General features: G+C 37.1%; 1 protein-coding gene and 1 pseudogene across 2 annotated transcripts; one reads left to right on the top strand and one right to left on the bottom strand.

Annotated features, from left to right (window-relative positions):
• Nucleotides 1–4670: 4670 nt before the first annotated feature.
• Nucleotides 4671–8988, bottom strand: LOC137707786 (uncharacterized). Its single transcript, XM_088688794.1, has 9 exons — nt 8899–8988; nt 7151–7235; nt 6519–6640; nt 6027–6051; nt 5852–5935; nt 5703–5732; nt 5487–5592; nt 5287–5351; nt 4671–4955 (listed from the first exon to the last, which is right to left on the bottom strand). The coding sequence occupies exons 3-8, from the start codon at nt 6615–6617 to the stop codon at nt 5288–5290; spliced, it is 408 nt and encodes a 135-aa protein (XP_088544920.1). The 5' UTR covers nt 6618–6640; nt 7151–7235; nt 8899–8988; the 3' UTR covers nt 4671–4955; nt 5287.
• A 3525-nt stretch (nt 8989–12513) lies between these two features.
• LOC148689684 (uncharacterized) lies at nt 12514–20882 on the top strand (annotated as a pseudogene). The gene is made up of 6 exons (XR_015958830.1): nt 12514–12868; nt 13447–13563; nt 19603–19699; nt 19810–19891; nt 20199–20404; nt 20653–20882. The product of XR_015958830.1 is annotated as an uncharacterized LOC148689684 (transcript).
• The last annotated feature ends 2584 nt before the right edge of the window (nt 20883–23466 follow it).

Here is a 23466-nt window from a genome sequence, read left to right on the forward strand (position 1 = left end):
TATTTACTAAGTAGATTTTAATTTATTTATTTATTTCGTACTTATAATACTTAAGAGATTGACTGATATATATGAAAAAAAAAATTATTGTGGGTTTTTGTTTGAAAAATATATTATTGTGGGGTTTATGTTTAAAAAAATTTGAATTTGAAAGGAGGAAAGTCACATTTTTGGTAATTTTCATAATACTTTTTTTTTCCAATTAAATACTTTGCGTGACGCCTTAGTATGATCGTCGTGCAAAACAACTTTGCGCGACGTCGAATTAAACACCTACGTCGCGCAAGGTGTGATAATTTTGGCGGTATAATAGTGAAAAATAGGCGCTTTTTTTCAATTTTTCCAAAATTTTCCACTTTGCCCTCTTTATCTCCCTCAATTCGAACCCAAATGACAGCCCTTCTTTATCTCCCTCTCCTCCTTCTATTCAAACCTAACCCAACTGAACCCTCCTCCTTCTATTCGAACATAACCCAGAAATCTTGAACCATCCCTCTTTATCTCCCTCTTTCCTCTTCACAAATCTTGAACCCAGAATCCTGTCCCCTTTCTTTTCCCGTAGACCCCAGATCTCCTTCTCTCCTCCCAACTGAACCCTCCTCCTTCTATTCGAACATAACCCAGAAATCTTGAACCATCCCTCTTTATCTCCCTCTTTCCTCTTCACAAATCTTGAACCCAAAATCCCGTCCCCTTTCTTTTCCCGTAGACCCCAGATCTCCTTCTCTCCTCTTCACAAATCTTGAACCCCAAATCTTTCCTCTTCACAATCTTGAACCCAAACCTGTCTTTCCTCTTAACAAAACTTGAACCCAAACGACAGACCTTCACGCAAATCTCGAAGCCGACGCGAATCAAGTCCCAAAATCAAGGTAAGGGTTTCTGATTTTCAATGGGTTTTTGTTATTTAGGGTTTAGGCTCAAATTGCAAGTTGATTTCTGAGTATTTTGTTGATGTATGTGTGTTTTGTGTATGAACATGAAATTGGCTTTTATTAATCTGATTTTAATTAAGGATGCATATGCCGTGTTAATTAAGGACCTTTTTAACAGGCCGGCGGCTGATGAACTTAAAATGCCTTCAATGACAAGTACATGGATATAGCTTCATTAGGTACATGTTTATAGTTTTATCATATTCTGTTTCACTTTCATAGAACCAAAGATCAAGATGATGTTTATAGTTTAAATTATGGGAAGAAAATTTAAATTTTGTGCACTGGAGAAGCACGCTACTTTTTCAGACGATACTTTGACAGATAGCTTGGTTTTGACGAGTGTCCCTTTGGTTTTGGAATTGCTTGCCATCCGTTTTCTTTTTCTTTTTCAGACGATACCTTGACTGCATAAGCAGCAACAACTTCACTGGTATTTTTCCTTGATGGTTTTTACCTTATTAAGTGTTCTGTGTCTGTGGTATAGAAATCTCACTGTTTTCGATCAGGATTTTGCATACTTTCTTGCTTTTTATCTTCATAATTTCAGAAAAAAGACTAATTATTTGGAAAAATTAGAGGCGACCTCATACAACATTTTGATTCCTTTAATGATTTATTTGGAAAATTTTAAGAACTAAAATGTATAAACTTTTGGTTCAGGGCTGAAAAGTTTCTAACAATGTTCTAAAATCCAACTAAGACCAGCCATGTGATACCCTGGCTTTTCCTATATAAATGGAGTATCCACATACATGCACAGGGTGACCTAATTTATTAAGTTTTGGTCAGTTATATAAAGTCAATAACATTTATAAGGAAATATGGCTAATAACGTAGCCATATCATAATAAGCCTCATGGTCAAAATTTTCTCCAATGTTTTGTAATTTGTTCTGTATTTATGTAGTTGTGACAAGATTGGGGCTTGTTGATGGTGTTGATGGTGTTATGTGTTCTGTAAGTTGGTTAACCCATGTTGCGTAGAAGTAAAAGCTTGAAACTTTTAAAATGTCGAACTATCATGTGTGTTTTCTCTTCATAACCGTTTGTACATTTAAACTGAAATCATTGATGTGCATAGTTGTATATTGTGTTCATCGAAACTAATGGTGCTTTCTACCTTCATTTGGGGAAATAAGGTTAGTTTAGTTGATTAAACGCCATTGAGATTGAAAGTAATGGTGGTTTCTACTTTTATTTGGGGAAAATAAGGTAATTTATATTAATTTGAACATTATTGAGAATAAATTGTTTGAAAAAGTTTAGTGGAATCAGGATGGTTTTTTTTTTTTTTCCTTTTGGGTTTTTTTTTTGGGGGGGGGGGGGGGGTGAACACATGTTTTTCCATTCTCTATCTAGTGGGGAGGTGTAAGGAGGACATGATTAAGTATGAAGAGAGTTGAATAATTTCATTCATAAGTTCTGGATTAAACGCCATTTAGATGACTTGATATAGCTCTCATACGTGAACTTCAAAGTGATGAAGTCCAACATGTGTTTCTGTACATTTGGTTTTCTTGTGTCTTTACTTCATGCTACAAGAATGTATTCACTTTTATTAGTCCAAGTGGTGATTAGTTTCAAATGCAAGAAAGGATTAGTTTCTAATGTTATATTTTTATGGTTCAAAAAGTGTATAGAAGTCACAGTTGATCACTCGTCGTCGGAGTGTGACCAATGCGCCTCCCGCATTATCAGCATCTACTGCTCCACCCGTGAGTGCTCCATTGATTCAAGAACGAGGAGGTGAGGACCTATGTTGAGACGGTGAGAGACCTTGTACGAGCCATACAGACGGCCGGCCTACAAGTCTCGCTACCAGTACCTCATCTTGATCCACCTTCGACCTCAGAGCCACCTCACCCTCCCGATACTCAGTAGCTTGATGTTTTATACCTAGTTCACTTGTAGTTTTTTCTTTTTTGTTTGGACATCTTGTATATACATTTTTATATATTTTATAATTAAATACTTTTGCTTGGTTAATCAATTATTCTTTAGAATTTAATTGTAATATATTTATCAAAATTTTTTTTAAAAAAATTAGTTTTGAATAAAACATAAAAAAAAAAAAGAAAAAAAAAAGGGGTTTGCGCGACGTAGGTCGCGTCACGCAAGGCAACTTTGCATGACGTAGGCCCTGAGTTGCGCAAAGTGGGTTTGCGTGACGCACAAAGTGGGTAGTGCAAAGTGGGTTTGCGCGACGCACTCCGTTAGTCACGCAAAGTAGGTTTGCGCGACGACCAACGAAGTGCGTCGCGCAAAGTGAGTTTGCGCGACGCACGACGTGGCCGTCGCGCAAACCCACTTTGCGCGACGCACGCCCCGTGGGCCGTCGCGCAAACCCTAGCGTCTCAGACTTTGCGCGACGATTAACGCGCGACGAAGGTTGCGTCGCGCAAACCCTTAGGCAACGATTTTTTACTTTGCACGACGAAAGTACCGACGTCGCGCAAAGTGTTTTTTTTACTAGTATACACTTCGGTTGAAAAATGATTCTTCTAGTGTTCTAGCTTGTTTCCGTTTCGGATGACTTTATTCCTCCAAGATTAATTGGTACGCAATTGTTCCGGTAAGATGAGCTTGCCTTCCTCAACATTGGTGTGACATGACTCCCTCCGCAGGTGGTTTTTGTTTGTTTGCCTTCCAATTTTCTTGGCTTGCCATGTTTCTAACTTTTAAATTAGTGTGAATCTCGACTTAGCCTCGACTTAGCCTCACTCTTTTCCCCAACATTTCTTTAAAAGCCAACTTTCTAGTGGTTTAAAACACGTTGGCTACAAAGTCAACTTGCTAGTGGTCATAAAGCCAATTTTGTATGAAGCATTTACTTAATTATGCTCCCACTTGCAGATTCAACCACACCATATAGCAGAGAGCATCTCAGACTACTCAAAAAGATTGCAAACTTTGGAAAGGCCAATTTAGTATTGCAAACTTTGGTAGCGGATTAGACATCAAATGGCCCAGCTGATTAGATATGTTCAGCTGTAATTTGTTGAATTAATGTCATTCACCAGTACTTGGACAAAGGGATTTAGTCTCACAGATCAACCGTAATAAAAAAAGTGGTTACCACTATTGTTAATAAATTTTTAAAAAAAATCATAAGTACTGAGCAATCCAATATAAAAAAATGAAGTTTTAACGAAAAGCTCATAGTATTGTTCATTTTAACGAAAAACAACATTTTTACACTAAAAAGTCAATCCTGATACTATTCACTTTACCCTTTATTTTGTCCTTATCATTAAAACTCAAAGTTTTCAAGCCATTTTTATTAATTTTCTTGATAAAAAAATGACGGGTCTATATGGGTGAAATGATGGATTACAGTCAGCGGGTGCCCATGTATACTCCATATATGGAAAAAGATCCTTGCTGGATTGTTTTCCTAGGGATCCTATGATAGTAACCATTCATCATACATCATGTGATCAGAAATCATTTCAAAATGTAAAATTAAATATAAATAGTACCTAACCAAAATTGATCACACGATATATGATGAACGGTCACGATCACGGAATCCCTAGGATCCCTAAGAAAATGATCCAGCGATGATCATTTTCCTCCATATATCACTCTTATTACCAACACAAGCACAAACATCTCCATTCACCACTATAATTAAAGCATATCTACACTTAAATAGACCTGCATTTAACTAAATGGGTACCCATTGATCATCCGCATGTGATCAGTTTAACAATCTTTCTTAACATAGTAAATATTGCACAAATAGCATTATTGGTGTCAATTTTATTACTCCATGATCTCATAACAAACAGTATGTGAATAAATTGTTTAAATCACATTTCTAAGCCTTTGTTATGAGTGTAATACACCAGTCCAGTACAAATTTCACAATCACAGTCTGTAACCCAGAATAAAAGGGTTGAAAGAATCAAGTGTGGCTAAAATGCTATAAAACTAACTACTCATCAATGAGTATAAAAAAATAACTCAGAGCTGGCTCCGCGCCGATATGGGAAGACTGATAGAAAATCTCTTGGACCTGAAAACAGTAAGAGCAGTAGAGATGTTATAGAAACATCTATCCTTTCGTTACAATTCATCTACGAACATGTTTACCCCACTACGAACATGTCATCTAACCTTTCGTTAAAAACGTCACATTTCAAGATGTTGATCAAAGGACATATGCAGCTTTCCACAAACAACTTCTTTTATATGCATAATCTAAAAGAAAAAGTAACGTCTTTGTTAATTTATGATTTGTTTCTGTGTAATTCTAACTAATGACTTTGTACCTTTGCTTACAAGATAAACAAATAAATGTCACTAAATATACACATGTAAAATAAATTCTGTGAAGAAGATTGTACCTCATGATAAAATGACAAGCCCTAAATACACCGATGCAGAAAGAAATATAAACGATATCAATCCCCTGCGCATAAAAATTATTATGTTACGAAAAACGTCAAGTTTTAATCATCAGTACAATTACGTTTTTTACTATTACATTTAAAATCTTAAATAAGGAATTTCAAGTTTTAATCATCAGTATGCTCATAAGACTTACCAAATCACTCCCCATCCAACCCCATTACAGGGGCAGGGGCAAACTTCTGCAAACTTCTCAGCGTCACTAGAGTTGACTCTTCTAGATATTAAATCATCATATATATCTGCGACAATTACAGTCACGCGATATAAAATCTGTGATTCACATGTTCAGAATATATATATATATATATATATATATATATATATATTAACAAGAATTACTGAGAATTACCATAAACTGAAAACAAACTGTTCATCACACCTGCAATTTTAAAGCAAAATATAAGAAACTTTTCATTTCGCAGTTTGCACACAAGAGATATAGCAATGCAGAACTAAGAGCTTCATCTCAGAAAGTAGAGAGTTGAAATAAGAATGTACCAATGAAGAGAATAACGTAGCGGAGAACACGGACTTCCGTAAATTCTTGCAGAACCCATATTATAGCAAGGAATACAATAAATCCTGAAAGACTCGTCAGTAAGGATCAGTAATGTATGGAAGTATGTGAATAATATAAAACTAAGACGTATTGCACGCATGTGAAGATACTCACCAATACAAAGTCCTCGAAGTGTCCACTGTATAAAACATTAGAATTTTTAGAACGCAAGAGTGAAGAAATTAAGATCCTGAAAAGTTCTAACACAAAAATATGAGAATGGAGAAACATTATTGTCTGCATATGTTTGTTAAGAATCAATGTCAAAATTAGGTATGGTTGAGTGGAAAGTTAGGCAATGTTGTAGGTGAAGTAAGTGTGTGAGGTTGGTGAAGTAGGTGGATGTTGTAGGTGAAGTAGGTGGATGTTGTAGGTGAAGTAAGTGTGTGGTGTAGCTTTCATTTGGTTTGCTATAAATACCTAAGTCCTCAAGCATTGTATATCATCCAAGGAAAAACAAAGCCTAGAGCTAAATAAGAAAAGCTTTGCTAATTAGTTTGTTTTGTGAGCTTTCTTTAAGAGTGTGCTCTATTTTCTTCTTCTTGGGATCATTAGAGTTATCTTGGATACTCTTCTTATTCAACAATGTTTACTGCGCTTCCTTACATTTTTTGCCACAAAAAGCACAACTAGCAGGGCAACGCCAAAACAACCAGCAGCAATTCGAGCAGTTAGGAGATTTGTGGATGCGAGTATTAAAGCCATTCCCCAAAATGATGAACCTAGATCTGGATGCAGAAAGAAATAGGAAACCATGAGAACCAAGATCTGGATACAAGTCATGACTATTTAGTTTAACACAAAAGCCAATTTTAAATGACCGTAAGAAAAATAGATATTTTGGAAGCCAACATGGTTTGCATATAACACCGGAATGCATGAAATATGAAACCATGAGAAACGGTCCTACTTTAGCATCAGATGCCAAGTTCAGTGCCAGCACACACAATCCGCTCGTTTCATGAACTGAGACACATCTTAGACAATCATAAATTGAAGATGAAGCATAACAAACTGAGGATGGAAAATAGTTTCTGAAATACAAATGCAAGTGTGAGAAAGCAAGAAACTTAATATGAGGAACTATGTATGCTCAAATCCAGTAAGACACTCGTATTCATGCTTACAACTTCAAAAACTGCACCTCAAAGTTTAAGCCCATAATTAATGTCTCGTAAAGTACAAAAATAAGGATACATTGCAATGAAAAATAAAGTTTAGGGACAAAGGTGTAGTACATCCTGCAGGCAAGATCAACCAATATATACCACCACGCGTTTGTGTCACCCCACCCTCATCTGCGTGAACCTGGATACCCTCCACCTACAAAATTGATTCAAACAATAAAATCCATCAGTGATATGCAACAGCCCTAGAAGCTAAGGACATTTAATGTAGTGGTACGTGATAGCAAGTTTGCAACGTGTTGTAGTGTATATCAGCCTTCAAATAGAAACACTTCGTACGCTGTGCTTAACATGCACCACCAGAAAGCTTCAACTATTGTAAGTTTGAACAAGTATAAAACCTATGAGTTGCAAAGGAATAGGAGATATACAGGAAACATTTAAAAGAAATTGATAAAACAAGCGTATAAATAATAATAATAATCAATAACTATGATGATGAGAGTTAAAATAAATATTAGTGACAATAGTAATTGCGAGAATGGATCCTATTGAATATATGCAACATTCCAGAATGGGTGAAAGCAGAACAAGCTTCAGTCTGCTGACAAGCTTTTTAGAAAAGTAAAATGCGAGTCATTGATCAACCTTCTAAAGAGAATATTTTAAGAGAAGCAAGGAAGAAGTTTTTCAGCTAAGGATCTTTTCAATCCCATGATGAATTAAGCACTTGATGAATCAGAAAGTGTATCACGATCAGGTGTTTAAACTCAAACTCATGAAACATGAGAGGTGAACTCTTCTTACTCAACAAGCAAGCGACTTTGAAAATAACAGACCAAGAAAAATAACGCGAAGATATTTTTAAACAAGAACCAATTAAGGAAGACTGGGGGTTTGCCTATGGTGCCAACCTTAATTAATACTTAGTTTGAATAACCTAGTAACTCTAAAACAGTATTTGTGAAGATCAAGATAAGTGTAAGAGCTCTAGTAACAGCGAATGACTGAGAACTTTGCAAGCTTGAAGACAACGAAAGCTTTGAACTTGAAAGGGATTGTGTGAAATGATATCTTCGAATACAGTTTTAGCTGAGAAGCTCTGTTAAAGCCTAATCACCAAACTCGTTCGTTGGCCTAATGTTTTCAAACTATACCTTTCTTTTGGCCAGTTCCCTAATCAAGGCTTTGTTATCATAGTTCTACACACATCTTGGATTAGCTTCCTATGAGCGAATTCAACCCAAGGACAAAACAGGGCACACTAAAATACACAGAACAAGAAAATGCGTTGGTGTAGAATATTTACACAAGGATACCTTAATCAAAGTACTTCAAATTGTTATATGGTGTAGATAATTCCACATCAGAAATTTAAAACCTAGCGTAGCAATAAAGAAATTCAGTGAAAAGCGCACTAAATAACAGAAGGCCTGGTACGTTGAACCACCAGTCATTCAATCAGACAACAGAAGGCCTGGTACATTGCTTCTCTACAAAGTAGCATCATACAGAAGATTAGTTCCACTCAAAGATCTAAAGTGACACTGAGACTTTCGTTCTAATGGACTCCTCAAGTGAACACCAAAAATGATTTCCCTTGGATCCTTGACTAGGATACTGTGTTAGTTAAAGATCCTTATTACCTAGCTTGAAGATGTTAACAAGTGAACAAATTACATTTCTATTTTTTTGTGAACCTGTGTACAGACTATCACCAAGAAAGAAATTTTTTGGGAGAACTGGAGCTGTCAAAAATAGAGATTTGTATAAGAAAGCAGTTATTCTTTTCTCTTTGGATCTGACCACATCATTTAAGAAGCAAAAAGAATAGAAAACATTAAACAGCTTCTTCTTACCTTGCCGCACGTGAGTATGCAAGCAATTGCATGGCTTGCTTCGTGCAGGAAGACCGTGATGAGCTTAAAAGGCGTGAGTAGTATTGTCCTCCAAAGCTATAACAGTACGAAAAAACTTGTAGATCAAAAGTCTAACTGGATCATGTAAGTGCTAAACCAATAAGGAGATTGATTAAAAATAAAGTAAAAAATAACGCAAGATATTTAGCCAAATAAACATGGCCCTCTACAAATCATGTAAGATTAGCCAAATAAATTCTAAGTTACTCTGCTATATTCATATCCTTCCATTCTCATCAAATCTCCTCGCACAACCTGAAACAGCACTATGAACGTTCCCAAATCCTCTAGGTGCATTGGCAATGGTCTTATTGACGGAGTCCCTAGTTACACATGGCCAAACCATCTTGGTCGCATTCTTTCATCTTTCCCTGATTGATAATCCCTCATGCACACATTGATTCTAATATCATATACATACTCTTGTTTGATAACCATTTAAAGAAAAAAATACCGCAAAAATATCATTTCCAAAGTGACATTTGGTTTGGAGGGAAAAGAAAAGAACAAATCTTATGAAAAATCTTAATTTGGAAGCTACTGTCAAGTTCTAACCCCATTCCGATATTCTATCCACCACATAACATCATGCATTATTAAGCTGGTTAGCATAACTTCCCCACAACAATCATTAACCAAGAAAATACCAGTGGAAACTAAAAACGGGGTTTCAGAAATCAACCTTGTTAGTCCAAACCACTAAAATCAACAAGAAACTGAATATAAACCAACACAAATGTTAAGAAAAAAAAAATCAAACGAACGATACTACGTTGGGCCTTATGTTTTTCATTTTTAGGATCCCAATTCAATTATCTGGTCAACAAGTGGACCATAAACCTCCTTAAGTTTCAAGTTCAAGAAACCATAACCAACACACCGGAAAGACTACTCTTAAGCTTTCTTTCTACAATTTACAGTTTAATTTCCCGGGGAAAAAAACAGTTTATGTGAATGAAAAAATAAAGGGAGGCATACCGCGAGGATCACAACTGTGAAGACTCCAATAGTCGCCAGGAAGACGACCTGATCATGCTTGCAACAGCTCTTCAGCTCCCAATTCGGTATTCTTCAAATCCAAGAAATCTGAGAGACAGAGAGAGAGCAGGAAAGGCACAGAAAAGTGGTTGTTCTTTTGTCTCTTCACTTTGTTTCTTTGTTTCTTTCTTATATTGGTCAAATATTTAAATAGATACGGTTGGTATTTTCTCATTGAAAGAACGTAATGGTAGTAGCGCGTTTACAGCAGTTTTTGAACTTTTAGATCAATCTAACGGGATCTAGGCTTACTAACTTAATTCACCGTTTCACACTAAAAAGATTGGGATTGCTGGATTTTAGAAACTGCTTTAAAAAATTCAAGAATTCAAAGATGGCTACCGAATTTTTTTTTACCATCCCTCTTATTTTTAATCGTCGATGGTGTCCAAACAAAAACATGTCATGTTTTGTATACGCCAAAAAAATAGAAAATCTTAGAGAGATGGAGAACCGTTCTTCTTGAACGCATGAGCCATGGAAGACAAGTTTGTTGTTTGCCGATTAGAAGAGGTTGAACGTGTGAACCCTTCTTTAAAATAATATATAAATAAAGAAGATTATTATTGGTACTCCAATAAGATACAATAGGGTAATTTATGCTTATAAATTTATTTACCGTTGAATTAATCTAAAGACTCATCTGAAGAAGAACCTCACAAGTCCTCAAAATGAGAACTTTAGGTGAGTGTCATTGTTTTGTAAAAGCATTTTTATTGTTTAATGTTGTAACAATTTCATTTCATTTCTTATTTTTCTAGTTTCCTTTGGAGGGAAGACAAGACAAGGTCAGACTGACTTTGGTCTTTCTTTACTCAAACGTGTTAGGTTATTGTGTCAACCCAATTTCACCAGCTAATGATATTGTCGTTTAGAGAGAGTTGTCTCTTGCACACACGCATGAAGGATGCAAGTAGATAGAAAGATCGAACACAATTGAGTAAAGAAAGACCAAATCTCATGAAAGGGTTGAAAGGGCCAATAACATGACAAAAAACCTACATTGTCGATAAGATGGGGTACTTTAAATGCCCCCTTATGAGATTGAATTGTTATAGATTTTACAACCATTTTAAATTTCAAACCAAATAATTTTTTGAACCTTATAAAAAAAAAAAAAGGAAAATTTAAAAAAATAATCAGATTTTAGACTCCATATAGAATTATAGCAATCATTTTAATTTATAATAATTATAATCAAAACTTGATGTAAAAGTACTAATATACTCTTAATATTATGATTTATTACAATAACCAAAACACAACCTATATATGGTACAATTTCAATCTCCAAAAGGATACAGCAGCCGTGCGTTTACCTTGGGCTGTGCCTTCATTGTTCAACCACCCATCAATTTTAGAACCTTATTGGAAGTACCAAGATGCCTACCAATTTAATCTTGAAGACTTTGTCTACTTTTGATAATTGATATACATATTGATCTCAGTAATTGATATGAAAGGTACATAATATATGTGGGATTTGAAGAGGACAATGACATAACATAAATTGTACTATATTCTGTGAACCTGGTTCATCATAGAGGGTGTATAGAATTGTTAATACTTCCAATGATTAAACTGTCATGTTTCAATGGTTTGGAACAACTCTTAGTTCCTAACTTTTGTATCTCAAATTGTTACATAGTGCCACATATATATGTTTAACGTTCCCTGTTTTCACATGGTTGAACCATTATGCATGTATCTTCCATTAATCACTATGCATTGCAAGTACGTGAGGGGGACTTATATCATATAATTGACCTAAATGCGAAGACATGCACATGCTGAAGGTTTGATCTTGATCATCTTGCATGTGTCCATGCAACTATTGCATGTCGAATTTGCATCACATCATTATACAATATGTGCTCCCAATTCTACACAATCAATGCAATTGTGCTAGCGAATGCGAAGCCCATTTGGCCTGTTGGAAACAATAGTGAATGGAGTGTGCTTGAAAATGTGCAAAACAGAGTGTGTCACCCACAATTAGACAAGCTATATTTGGAAGATGCAAGACGAACAAAATCCCATCTCAGGGGGAGGAAAGGATGGTGAAGAAATGTAGTCGATGTGGTGGAACATGCCACATTTGCCAAACTTGCAAGAATCCAAGTGGGCTCCATTCCAGCGCATGATAGTGAATGTTTTTCTTTGGAATTTATTACTTTATTGGCTTTTATATCATTCGAGTTAAGAACAAAAGATACAAAGAGTTTATATGATATGTTTGCTGGTTTAACATACGACTTTCCAAGGTTTGTGTTTTGTAGTTATTCATGCAGTAGTGTTCAAAGATATATTACTTAGAGGGGCTTTTGTTTTTCATTTATTTATTTATTTTTTTTTAATTCATGCTTTCATTTTGGTTTAAAGGTTGCAGAGATCAAAATGTGCAGTTAAAGGTTGCAGATATCTAAAGATGGTTTAAAGGTTACATACATTAATGTGGGAATACGGAAAACTCTTTCCATCTATTAAAAGTTATGTTTTGGTTTTTGTGATACCCTAAAATTAAGGGTATATTAGTATTTTTACATTAAAATTTTGGTTATAATTATCATAAAATTAAAATGGTGGCTATGAGGCATAATTTAGTTCTTTTCCAAATTTCCCGCCCAAGGTTGGGTAGATGGGCGTGGGAAGATCGACGAGGGGAGATTAACGTGGGTAAGGCAGGAGGAAGGAAGCTGGACTCACTGCTCAGTGACAGTGTTGCAAGGTTCTTGTTTGCTTTGAAAAACACAGACACTGTATAATCCCAGTCCCACGGCACAAACAAAGACGGGTTATAATGTTTATGAATGATCGGAGGCACGAAGAGCGAACTGGAAGATCTGGAACTCCAAGGCTGCGATACCTTCAGATACAACACAACACCACTAATATTCCCATCAAATTATATATCATAAGGTCTGTCTGCATTCCTTTTTGTTCCAGGAGTTGATGACTCGATCGGAATACAACTATTGATGAAGGTACGCCTACGCCTAGCTGCTTTGTATTCATGGTTTTTAAGCTCTGTAGTTTAGATGCATTGGTAGTTGTTTTGTTCTTTAGGTTGTCTTGAGTCGTTGTGCCACGCTTTCTTTCTTCCACGGTAATTAATGTGCTTCCTCTCCGATGTTTGTGGATCCTCATGAGTATAAGTGATAACATTAGCATTACGAGTTTCGTTGTTGGTACGGAAATTTATGTTTGGGTTTGCCAGTTGAGGTTTCCACTGTCTTTATTTGTATCATTCATAGTTAGGAAGCAGTTGCGAGACGGAATTTTGTTGCTTCAGATTGTATGCTTCTGTTCTGTCTGATTATTTTGATTTCTTCTTCCTTCTTTTTTCTTTGTTTCCGTTGAGTGTCGGTAATTTGTTAGTATTAGACAGAGTACAAGGCTAGATTATAGAATTCTTCTAATGAGTCAATGACAATGGAATCATCTCATCGTCATTTAATCAACTGTCAACTATCATCTCTTCCATTCTTTGCAGAGGCATGAGAGAAAATTGTTGCTAATTTGGCCAACTTTGCTTATGATCCTTACAACTATGCCTTTTTGGGAGAGGTATAAAAATATTATTTGGATATTATTTTTATTTTTGTTACTGGTTTGATGTTGAATAGATTTGTCTGTAAAAGTTAAAAGTCAATTTAAATGTTTTCTTTGACGAAAAGAATTTTATAATTACAAGTAGCACCAAACTAAATGGAACCAACTCAAGCTAACCCACAGGAAATTTTATCAAATGAAAATGCAAGAACAAAATATAAAAGATACAAAGATTTTAACGAGGTTCCTCCACAGTCAGTGTAACTGGAGTACGTCCTCGGAGCAGTAGGAGCTCACCCAATAATCCACTATCAACCAAATGGGAGTTTACAAAGTGTTGGCAATCTCACAACCCAAAAACCCAATACATCCAATAGCTCTCACACACCAAAGAAACAAATAGAGAAGGAAATATAAAGAATAATTTCTTCTCTATACATCTAGCTCAAAGCTATTACAACAACAACTACTTTGGTAGATGATTACTAACCAAAGAGATGAGCTCTTTTCAAATGGGGGATGCGGCACCCCTTGTTCTCTGCTGCTCTCTGCTCTTTGCAATCAGAAAAAAAACTCTCTCTTTTCTGGTGCTCTCTCTTTTCTCCCTCGGTATCTATATTCACCAAAGGCAACAAGTGTGGGAGCCAAAAGCCGAAATCTCTGCCAACAACAAAACCAGCCTTCCCTTTTTTCCTCCCCAAAACAAGGAAAGGTGTTTGCCACCTTTGAATTTGTTTATTCTAAAGTATGGCCACTTGGCCACTTATTCAACAATCTCCACCTTGGCCAAGTTTCGAAAAACGCCATGATAAGCCAAACAACACAATTAACACACAACATCACTCCCAATCACTAGCAAGAGAACAACTAATGCCGAGCCAAATGCTCCAAAACTCCTACTGCTCAACGCCTTCTTTATATAGGCAAAATGTGAGCCAAGTTCAAGCAATGAACAAACTTGGCTACACCAACAACCTTAGTCAACATATCAGCGGGGTTGTCTTTAGTTGGAATCTTCTGGAGAATGATTTCTCCTTCACCAACAACTTCACGAACAAAGTGATAACGCACATCTATGTGCTTGGTCCTCGCATGATGAACCTGATACTTAGCCAAATAAATGGCACTCTGACTATCACAATGCACCTCCACCTGCTTCTAATCAACCCCCAAATCTCTAATCAGCCCATGTATCCAAATGGCCTCCTTTATAGCTTCAGCAACTGCCATATATTCAGCCTCTGTAGTAGACAAAGCAACAGACGACTGCAAAATGGACCTCCAACAAACTGGCCCTTTAGCCATAGTAAATACATAGCCTGTAGTAGACTTCCTTCCATCCAGATCACCTGCATAATCTGAATCAACATAACCAACAGCAAAATGACCAATACCAGAGTCATCCCTCTCAAAACATAAACCAACATCTCGAGTACCATGGAGATACCTCAATATCCACTTAGCTGCATTCCAATGCTCTTTACCAGGATTATGCATATATCGACTCACCATGCCAACTGCATGAGCAATATCCGGTCTAGAGCATACCATTGCATACATCAAACTACCAACCAAATTTGCATATGGTATATTTTTCATTTGTAGCTTCTCTTGATCAGTTTTAGGACATTGTAGAGAACTCAATTTAAAATGAGGAGCCAAAGGGGTACTAACCGGTTTAGTTGAATCATGAACTCCAAACTTCCGAATCAACTTCTCAAGGTATTGTCTTTGATTAAAACAAACCAAACCCTTCTCTCTGTCTCTAGTGATCTCCATGCCAAGGATCTTCTTTGCTTCACCAAGATCCTTCATCTCAAACTCATTCTTCATTTGATTCTTCAATTTATCAATCTCTTCGACATTATTTGAGGCAATCAACATATCATCAACATATATCAACAAATAAATGAAAGACCCATCTTGCAACTTCTTGAAGTACACACAATGATCATATTGACTTCTAGAATAATTTTGGCCTCTCATAAATTTATCAAACCTCAAATACCATTGTCTTGGAGATTGCTTCAAGCCATAAAGTGATTTCTTCAACTTGCAAAACAAATTCTCTTTCCCTTTCACTTTATACCCATCCGGTTGACACATATAGATCTCTTCATTCAAATCACCATGTAGGAAAGCCGTTTTCACATCGAGTTGCACAAGCTCAAGATCATATTGTGCAACAAGAGCTAACATAATACGAATTGAGGAGTGCTTCACAACTGGAGAAAATATTTCGTTGTAGTCAATGCCCTCCTTTTGTGCATACCCTTTAGCAACTAATCTTGCTTTGAATCTCACATTACTTTTCTCATCAGCATCTTCCTTCTTGGCATACACCCATTTGCAACCAATAGCTTTCTTACCCTTAGGCAATTTAGCTAACTCCCAAGTCTTGTTCTTCAAGAGAGAATTCATCTCATCACCCATGGCATTGCACCACTTCTCCTTTTCCTCACTCTCAATGGCTTCCTCAAAATTGGATGGAATCTCATCAGTGATAATAGGAAGAGCAAAAGCAACATAGTCACTATACCGAGCTGGCTTGGTAATTTGTCTTTTTCCTCTGTTCTTGGCAATAGACTCTTAAGGTGAAACTTGCTCTTCAACTTGAATAGAATCTTCAAGTTCAACTTCTTCAACATCCTCATGGTCTCCCACTTCTTCACTTGTAGTGGCTTCGACATCAGCGGAAATAGGATTTGAAGTACTAGAGGCAACTTTCTCAAGCTGCACCTGTTGGACATCTTTCACATTCTTTTTAGAGTCTCTGAACATATTTTCTTCATCAAATGTCACATCTCTGCTGATTACAAGTTTCTTCATCTCCGGGCACCATAACCTGTAACCTTTGACACCACTACTAAAACCAAGAAAGATAGCCTTTTTGGCTCTAGGATCAAGTTTATTTTCAGTTACATGAAAATAAGCAGGTGAACCAAAAATACGAATATAATCATAATCATTAGAAGGTTTTCCAGTCCATACCTCCATTGGCGTCTTACCCTGAACAGCAGCTGAGGGTAATCGGTTGATGATGTGACATGCATAAGTAACTGCCTCTACCCAAAACGACTTGCTCAAACCCGACTGAGACAACATGCATCTAACCTTCTCAAGCAAGGTTCGATTCAATCTTTCTGCAACTCCATTTTGTTGTGGAGTTCCCCGGACACTAAAATGTCTCACAATCCCTTCCTCTTTGCAAACTTTAAAGAAAGGGTCGGATGTGTATTCACCACCATTATCCGATCTCAAAATCTTAATCTTTCTCCCAGTCTGGTTCTCAACCATTTTCTTCCAACCCAAGAAAATGCTCAACACCTCACTCTTGTGCTTCATAGTGTAGACCCAAGACCTTCTTGAATAATCATCAACAAAGGTCACGAACCAATGTCTACCACTCAAAGAGGGAGTCTTTGTAGGACCCCAAACATCCGAATGCACATAATCAAGAATGCCCTTCGTCTGATGTACAGCAGTACCAAACTTCACTCTAGTTTGCTTCCCCAATACACAATGCTCACAAAAATCAAGCTTACAAGTCGTGGCACCTTTTAGAAGACCTTGTTTCACAAGCCCTTGTAGAGCTTTCTCACCGGCATGGCCTAATCTCATATGCCACAATCTAGTAGTATCAGAATCGGATGTGCCCATATTTTCTGAGACTACAGATACTTCACCTGTCACAGTGCTTCCTTGCAATAAATACAAATGGCCACATCGAGGAACTTTCATCACAACAAGTGCACCATAAGTCACCTTCAATGTCTGCCCATCTGAATGAAACCTGAAGCCCTTGGCTTCCAAAGTTCCCAAAGAAATAAGATTTTTCTTCAAATTCGGTACATACAGAACACCTGTCAACTCTTTAACCATGCCATCATGCAACTTTAAACGAACTGTACCAATCCCTTTTGTTGTGCAAGGATTGTCATCTCCCATGAACACAACACCGCCATCAAACTCTTTCAAGCTTGAAAACCAATCCTTGTGAGGAGTCATATGATGAGTACAACCCGTATCCAACACCCACTTAGTAGCACAATCAAATGATGAGGAAGTGGTTAAAGCAAAATCAGGAAAATTTATTTCAACTTCAGCAACATTAGCTTCAGAACTTTCTTTACCTTTGGTCTTCAATTTAGGACAATCTTTCTTCCAATGACCCTTATTACGACAAAAGGCACATTCATCCCTTTCCAAAGGTTTTCTACCTTTAGAGTTTCCTCTAGGTCGAGACTGTGATTTTTTCCTACTAGAAGATGATCTTCTCTCCGATGATCTACCTCTAACAAATAAAGCTTCCGAGGTACTATCATGATTTTTATCTCTATGCCTCATTTCATAATTCATCAAGGCATTTGACACATGTTCAAATTTCACAGTTTCTTTACCATTTATAATAGTGGTAACAAAATGCTCATAAGAGTTCGGCAAGGAATTCAACAATATTAAGGCCTTATCTTCATCATTAATATCCTCATCTAAATTTAACAAGTCGGCAATCAACTTATTAAAAGCATCAAGGTGTCTAATCATTTTTGTACCTTCTTTGTATTGGAAGCGGTAGAGCTTTTTCTTCAAGTGTAGCCGGTTCTCTGCACTCTTGGTCATATACTTGTCTTCCAATTTTTGCCACAACACACTTGCCAATGACTCCCGCATCACAAAATACTTCTGAGTTTTTGCAAGGCACAACCGAATTGAAGAGCAAGCCCACAAATTTAATTTCTCCCATTCCGGCTTCGACATAGCTTCCGGCTTCTCTCCCAAAGCGGCAAGTAGATCTTGTTGAGCCAACACATCTTTGACCTCACATTGCCACATCCCAAAGTTGTTTGTGCCATCAAACTTTTCAACTTCGAACTTTGCATTTTGCACCGTAGTTCTTGCAAATCCGGAGCTGCTTCCAAAAGGATTCTCATCTTGCCCGTCTGACATTTTTGGCAATTAGACAGTACCCAAGAGCAACCAGTGCTCTGATACCAATTGTTGTGCTAGGATAACACCAAACTAAATGGAACCAACTCAAGCTAACCCACAGGAAATTTTATCAAATGAAAATGCAAGAACAAAATATAAAAGACACAAAGATTTTAACGAGATTCCTCCACAGTCAGTGTAACTGGAGTACGTCCTCGGAGCAGTAGGAGCTCACCCAATAATCCACTATCAACCAAATGGGAATTTACAAAGTGTTGGCAATCTCACAACCCAAAAAACCAATACACCCAATAACTCTCACACACCAAAGAAACAAATAGAGAAGGAAATATAAAGAATAATTTCTTCTCTATACATCTAGCTCAAAGCTATTACAACAACAACTACTTTGGTAGATGATTACTAACCAAAGAGAGGAGCTCTTTTCAAATGGGGGATGCGGCACCCCTTGTTCTCTGCTGCTCTCTGCTCTTTGCAATCAGAAAAAAACTCTCTTTTCTGGTGCTCTCTCTTTTCTCCCTCGGTATCTATATTCACCAAAGGCAACAAGTGTGGGAGCCAAAAGCCGAAATCTCTGACAACAACAAAACCAGCCTTCCCTTTTTTCCTCCCCAAAACAAGGAAAGGTGTTTGCCACCTTTGCATTTGTTTATTCTAAAGTATGGCCACTTGGCCACTTATTCAACAATTTTGTTGCTTCAGATTGTATGCTTCTGTTCTGTCTGATTATTTTGATTTCTTCTTCCTTCTTTTTTCTTTGTTTCCGTTGAGTGTCGGTAATTTGTTAGTATTAGACAGAGTACAAGGCTAGATTATAGAATTCTTCTAATGAGTCAATGACAATGGAATCATCTCATCGTCATTTAATCAACTGTCAACTATCATCTCTTCCATTCTTTGCAGAGGCATGAGAGAAAATTGTTGCTAATTTGGCCTACTTTGCTTATGATCCTTACAACTATGCCTTTTTGGGAGAGGTATAAAAATATTATTTGGATATTATTTTTATTTTTGTTACTGGTTTGATGTTGAATAGATTTGTCTGTAAAAGTTAAAAGTCAATTTAAATGTTTCCTTTGACGAAAAGAATTTTATAATTACAAGCAACTCAGTGTGTTGGAACTTTTTGTGGACTGCATAACTGAACCAAATGAGAAGCTGGTGGAATTTGGCGTAGGAGGGATATGCAATTCCTGTGCTGGTAAGTCTACCTATCTAATCCCTATGGTGATCCGGCAACCATTTAGTAAGCGACTATCGCTAGTGTGAATGAGTTGTGTACTAACTGTAACTAAATTTTTTCAGATGCAGATCCGGCAAATGCTGCAATTATTGCTTGGTGCGGAGGAATCCCTCTTGTATTCAATATTTATCAAGTCCAGTCCGAAACACTGTAAGTAGGAGCTTGAAATTTGTGTGTTTGTGGGAATGTGATTTGAAAGTTGGAGCTGATGAAGTCTTATAGAACAGGAGTCACTAACACAAATAAGTTTGAGCTTATCGCTTCTTATAGAAAAGGAGGCACATCGAATTATGCCAATATAACATTTTTTTTTCTATATTGTACTGGTTTAAAATAATCTGTGATGGTCAAGCTATTATACGCCACTAATCCCTTGGTCGATGAACATGGTTATTGATGCTTTGTAAGGAAACTCAGTTTTTGATACATTATATTTGAAAATTGAATTATATTTTAGGTGAATTATGCAATTGGGTCCCTATTTATCTACCCAACGCATCTAACAAGAAGGAGATCGTAAAGCTAGAGGTGGTTGATGTCATGAAGAGATATGCTGCAGCTGAAGCAATAAATGTTAGTTTCAGCAATCTAGCCCAGGCATTTTTGGACAAACGTGATTCTGAACCAACTTGAAGGCAAAGTAGTTTTTGTTATTAGATTAAGGTATTGAGTCAAATGCATGTTGATTATTGGTCTTTGTTTACAGTTTTGTGTCGTCCTGAAAACTTTTATGTTTCCGTTTCGGGATTCAATTGTTTCTGATTCCAAATGTTTGCATTTCATCGCAAGAAATACTGCAATGATCGGTTAGATGTGGATCCAAATTTGCAAGAGCAGCATTCCAAATTACTTGATAACTCTTCGAGTAGTCTGTTATTATCCTGACCTTTAGCTTCTTTTTTCATTTCTAGTTCAAGGAGGCACACAACCATAACACATTGAAGAGTATTGACTCGATAGATGGCTTGAGGTGAAGGTTGTGTCGTCCTTGTAGAGTTGACATATGAAGATGTAAGAAACAAGATTCATTAGATTTCCCCAGTCGACCTTTCTTAATGTATGTGACATAGTGATTCTAACTTTTGGTATTTGAGGAATGAGACGCTCCAATTTACTCTATTAGGTACATTGAGCAAGAAATGACTGAAACTGTATAGGTAGAATTTTGTCAATACCAAACAGTTTTTCGATTTTTTTTTCTTTCTTTGTTTTGTTATCTTCTTATAAAAAGTTCATACATGGTTCTTCAGTATTGTGTTGCGTCGGGTAGTGTGGTTGCTTTGGTTGTTTCTACCATTGTTCTTGGCTATAACCTAATGAATTGCAATGTGAAGTCATAAGCAGTTGATTGTATAGAAAGGGAATGATTTCTTGTTATTCAACACACTGAATAATTACACATAGTTTGTTATATATAGCTGTGGGCATTCTGACATATTACATTTATGCCCTTAACAAAACTAACAAGTTACAGACTAACCAAACAAACTACAATTAGTATTTATCAACACTTCGATGATTGAATCTTGGCTTCTTTACACCCCCTCAAGCTGAACTTGGAAGCATCAAAAGGACCAAGAGACAGCTTGGATTGAAGATAGAGAAATTGCTGCCGGGACAGAGATTTGGTATGAATGTCGGCCAATTGATCTTGACTACAAACATACTGAAGCTTGATAAGATGAGCAAGAACAAGTTCACGGATGTAATGATAGTCAATTTCAATATGTTTAGTTCGGGCATGGAAAATAGGATTAGAAGCTAAAGAGATTGCAGAGATATTATCACACCAAAGATGAGGAATCTGAGGTAGTGAAAAACCAATATCTCTGAAAACTTTACAGATCCATGTGATTTCTGCCGATGTGTGATCTAAAGACAAGTACTCAGCTTCAGTAGATGAGCGTGCAACTGTTGACTGTTTCTTGGCACTCCAACTGATCAAATTAGAACAAAAAAAGACGCAGTAGCCACTGGTGGACCTTCTGTCAAAGGTACACCCTGCCCAATCAGCATCTGAATATGCTGTAAGATGAAGATTTCCTGGTTTAAACCATAATCCATGGGTAATAGTACCTTTCAAAAACCTGAGAATTCTTTTAGCAGCTTGAAGATGAGAATCTCGTGGAGCATGCATGAATTGACATACTTGATTCACTGCAAAGGATATGTCTGGTCGTGTCCAGGTGAGATATTGCAAGGCACCCACTAAGGATCGATACTCTGTGGGATTAGACAAAAGTAAACCTGTATGATCAAGTTTGGTCGTCCCTAAGGGAGTGGAACAGGGTTTGGCGCCATCCATGTTGGTCTTTTGAAGGAGATCAAGTAAATATTTTCCTTGATGTAAAAATATACCCTCAGAAGATCTGTGCACTTCAAGACCCAAAAAATAGTGTAAGGAGCCCAGATCTTTAACTGGAAAGACAATGCTCAGTTTGTTGATAAAATGTTGACAAAGATTAGCATTGGGGCCAGTGACTAAGATATCGTCAACATATACAAGAATGATAACCAAGGTTGGAGCTTGTAAAATAAACAGAGAAGCATCTGAAGAGGACTGCTCAAAACCAAAGGAGCGCAACACTTGAAATAATTTGTCAAACCAAGCCCTGGGAGCTTGTTTAAGACCATAGAGGGATTTTTGAAGCTTGCAAACATGATTGGGAAATGAGGGATCACTGAACACAGAAGGATGTTGCATAAAAACATCTTCTTGTAAATCCCCATGTAAGAAAGCATTACTAATATCTAACTGGTTTAAAAACCAATTAAATTGAGCAGCAAGAGACAATAGTATATGAATGGAAACAGGCTTGGCTACAGGGCTGAAAGTTTCCTTATAGTCAATGCCCTCTTGTTGGTGAAAACCTTTGGCAACAAGCCGAGCCTTGTATCGATCAATAGAACCATCAGGATGTTTCTTAATCCGGAAAACCCATCTACAACCAACAACATTCTGAAGAGGAGAAAAAGGGACAAGAACCCAAGTGCCTGTAGATTGCAAAACATTAAACTCTTCTTGCATGGCAATTCTCCAATGAGCATGCTTAGAAGCCTGCAAATAAGTATTGGGGACGAACTCAATGGAAGAGGGAAGAGGATGGTTGGTTGCCGAGAATGCTTTGAGTTTGAAAATTCCTGCTTTTGACCGTGTAGTCATAGGATGACTATTGTGCACAGTAGCAGAAACATGAGGAACCGGAGCAGCATGTGAGTCAACAGTAGGGGCATGTGAGTCAACAGTAGTGGCATGTGAGTCAATAGGTGCAATAGGTGAATGATCAGTAGTAGCAGCATGTGTGTCAGTAGTGGCAGTACGTGGATGAACAGGAGCAACATGTGAAGAAGGATTGAGAACATGCGGAGTAGGAGCATTATGAGTGTGCAAGTCAGCAGAGGACACACCATGATTAACTGATGAGACAGGTGCAGAAAGATGAGGGGATGTACTATTAGGAATAGTAAACTACAAATCCATGGAGGGAACAATTGGAAAGGCTGCATTTATCCGAGAATCACACTTGGACAATGGTTGAGAATGCTGAAATGGAAATGTTGATTCATCAAAAACAACATGGCGAGATATATAGACCCGTTGCGTTAAAGGATCTAAGCATTGGTATCCCTTATGTTGAAGACTGTACCCCAAGAACACACAGTATTTACTTTTACTGTCCAGTTTGGAGGTTGTGTAAGGCTTAAGCCATGGAAAACAACTGCAA

Source organism: Pyrus communis, chromosome 17 (genome assembly GCF_041283825.1).
Source record: "Pyrus communis isolate YQ-2024b chromosome 17, ASM4128382v1, whole genome shotgun sequence".
NCBI lineage: Eukaryota > Viridiplantae > Streptophyta > Magnoliopsida > Rosales > Rosaceae > Pyrus > Pyrus communis.

Excerpts from the sequence above, each read along its gene's own strand:
- LOC137707786 (XM_088688794.1), bottom strand. The coding sequence starts at position 6,617 with ATGGCTTTAATACTCGCATCCACAAATCTCCTAACTGCTCGAATTGCT. Across the intron at positions 6,052-6,518 it reads TGCTTTTTGTGGCAAAAAAT|TGGACACTTCGAGGACTTTG; the intron begins GTAAGGAAGCGC and ends TGTTTTATACAG. Across the intron at positions 5,733-5,851 it reads CTACGTTATTCTCTTCATTG|GTGTGATGAACAGTTTGTTT; the intron begins GTACATTCTTAT and ends TTAAAATTGCAG.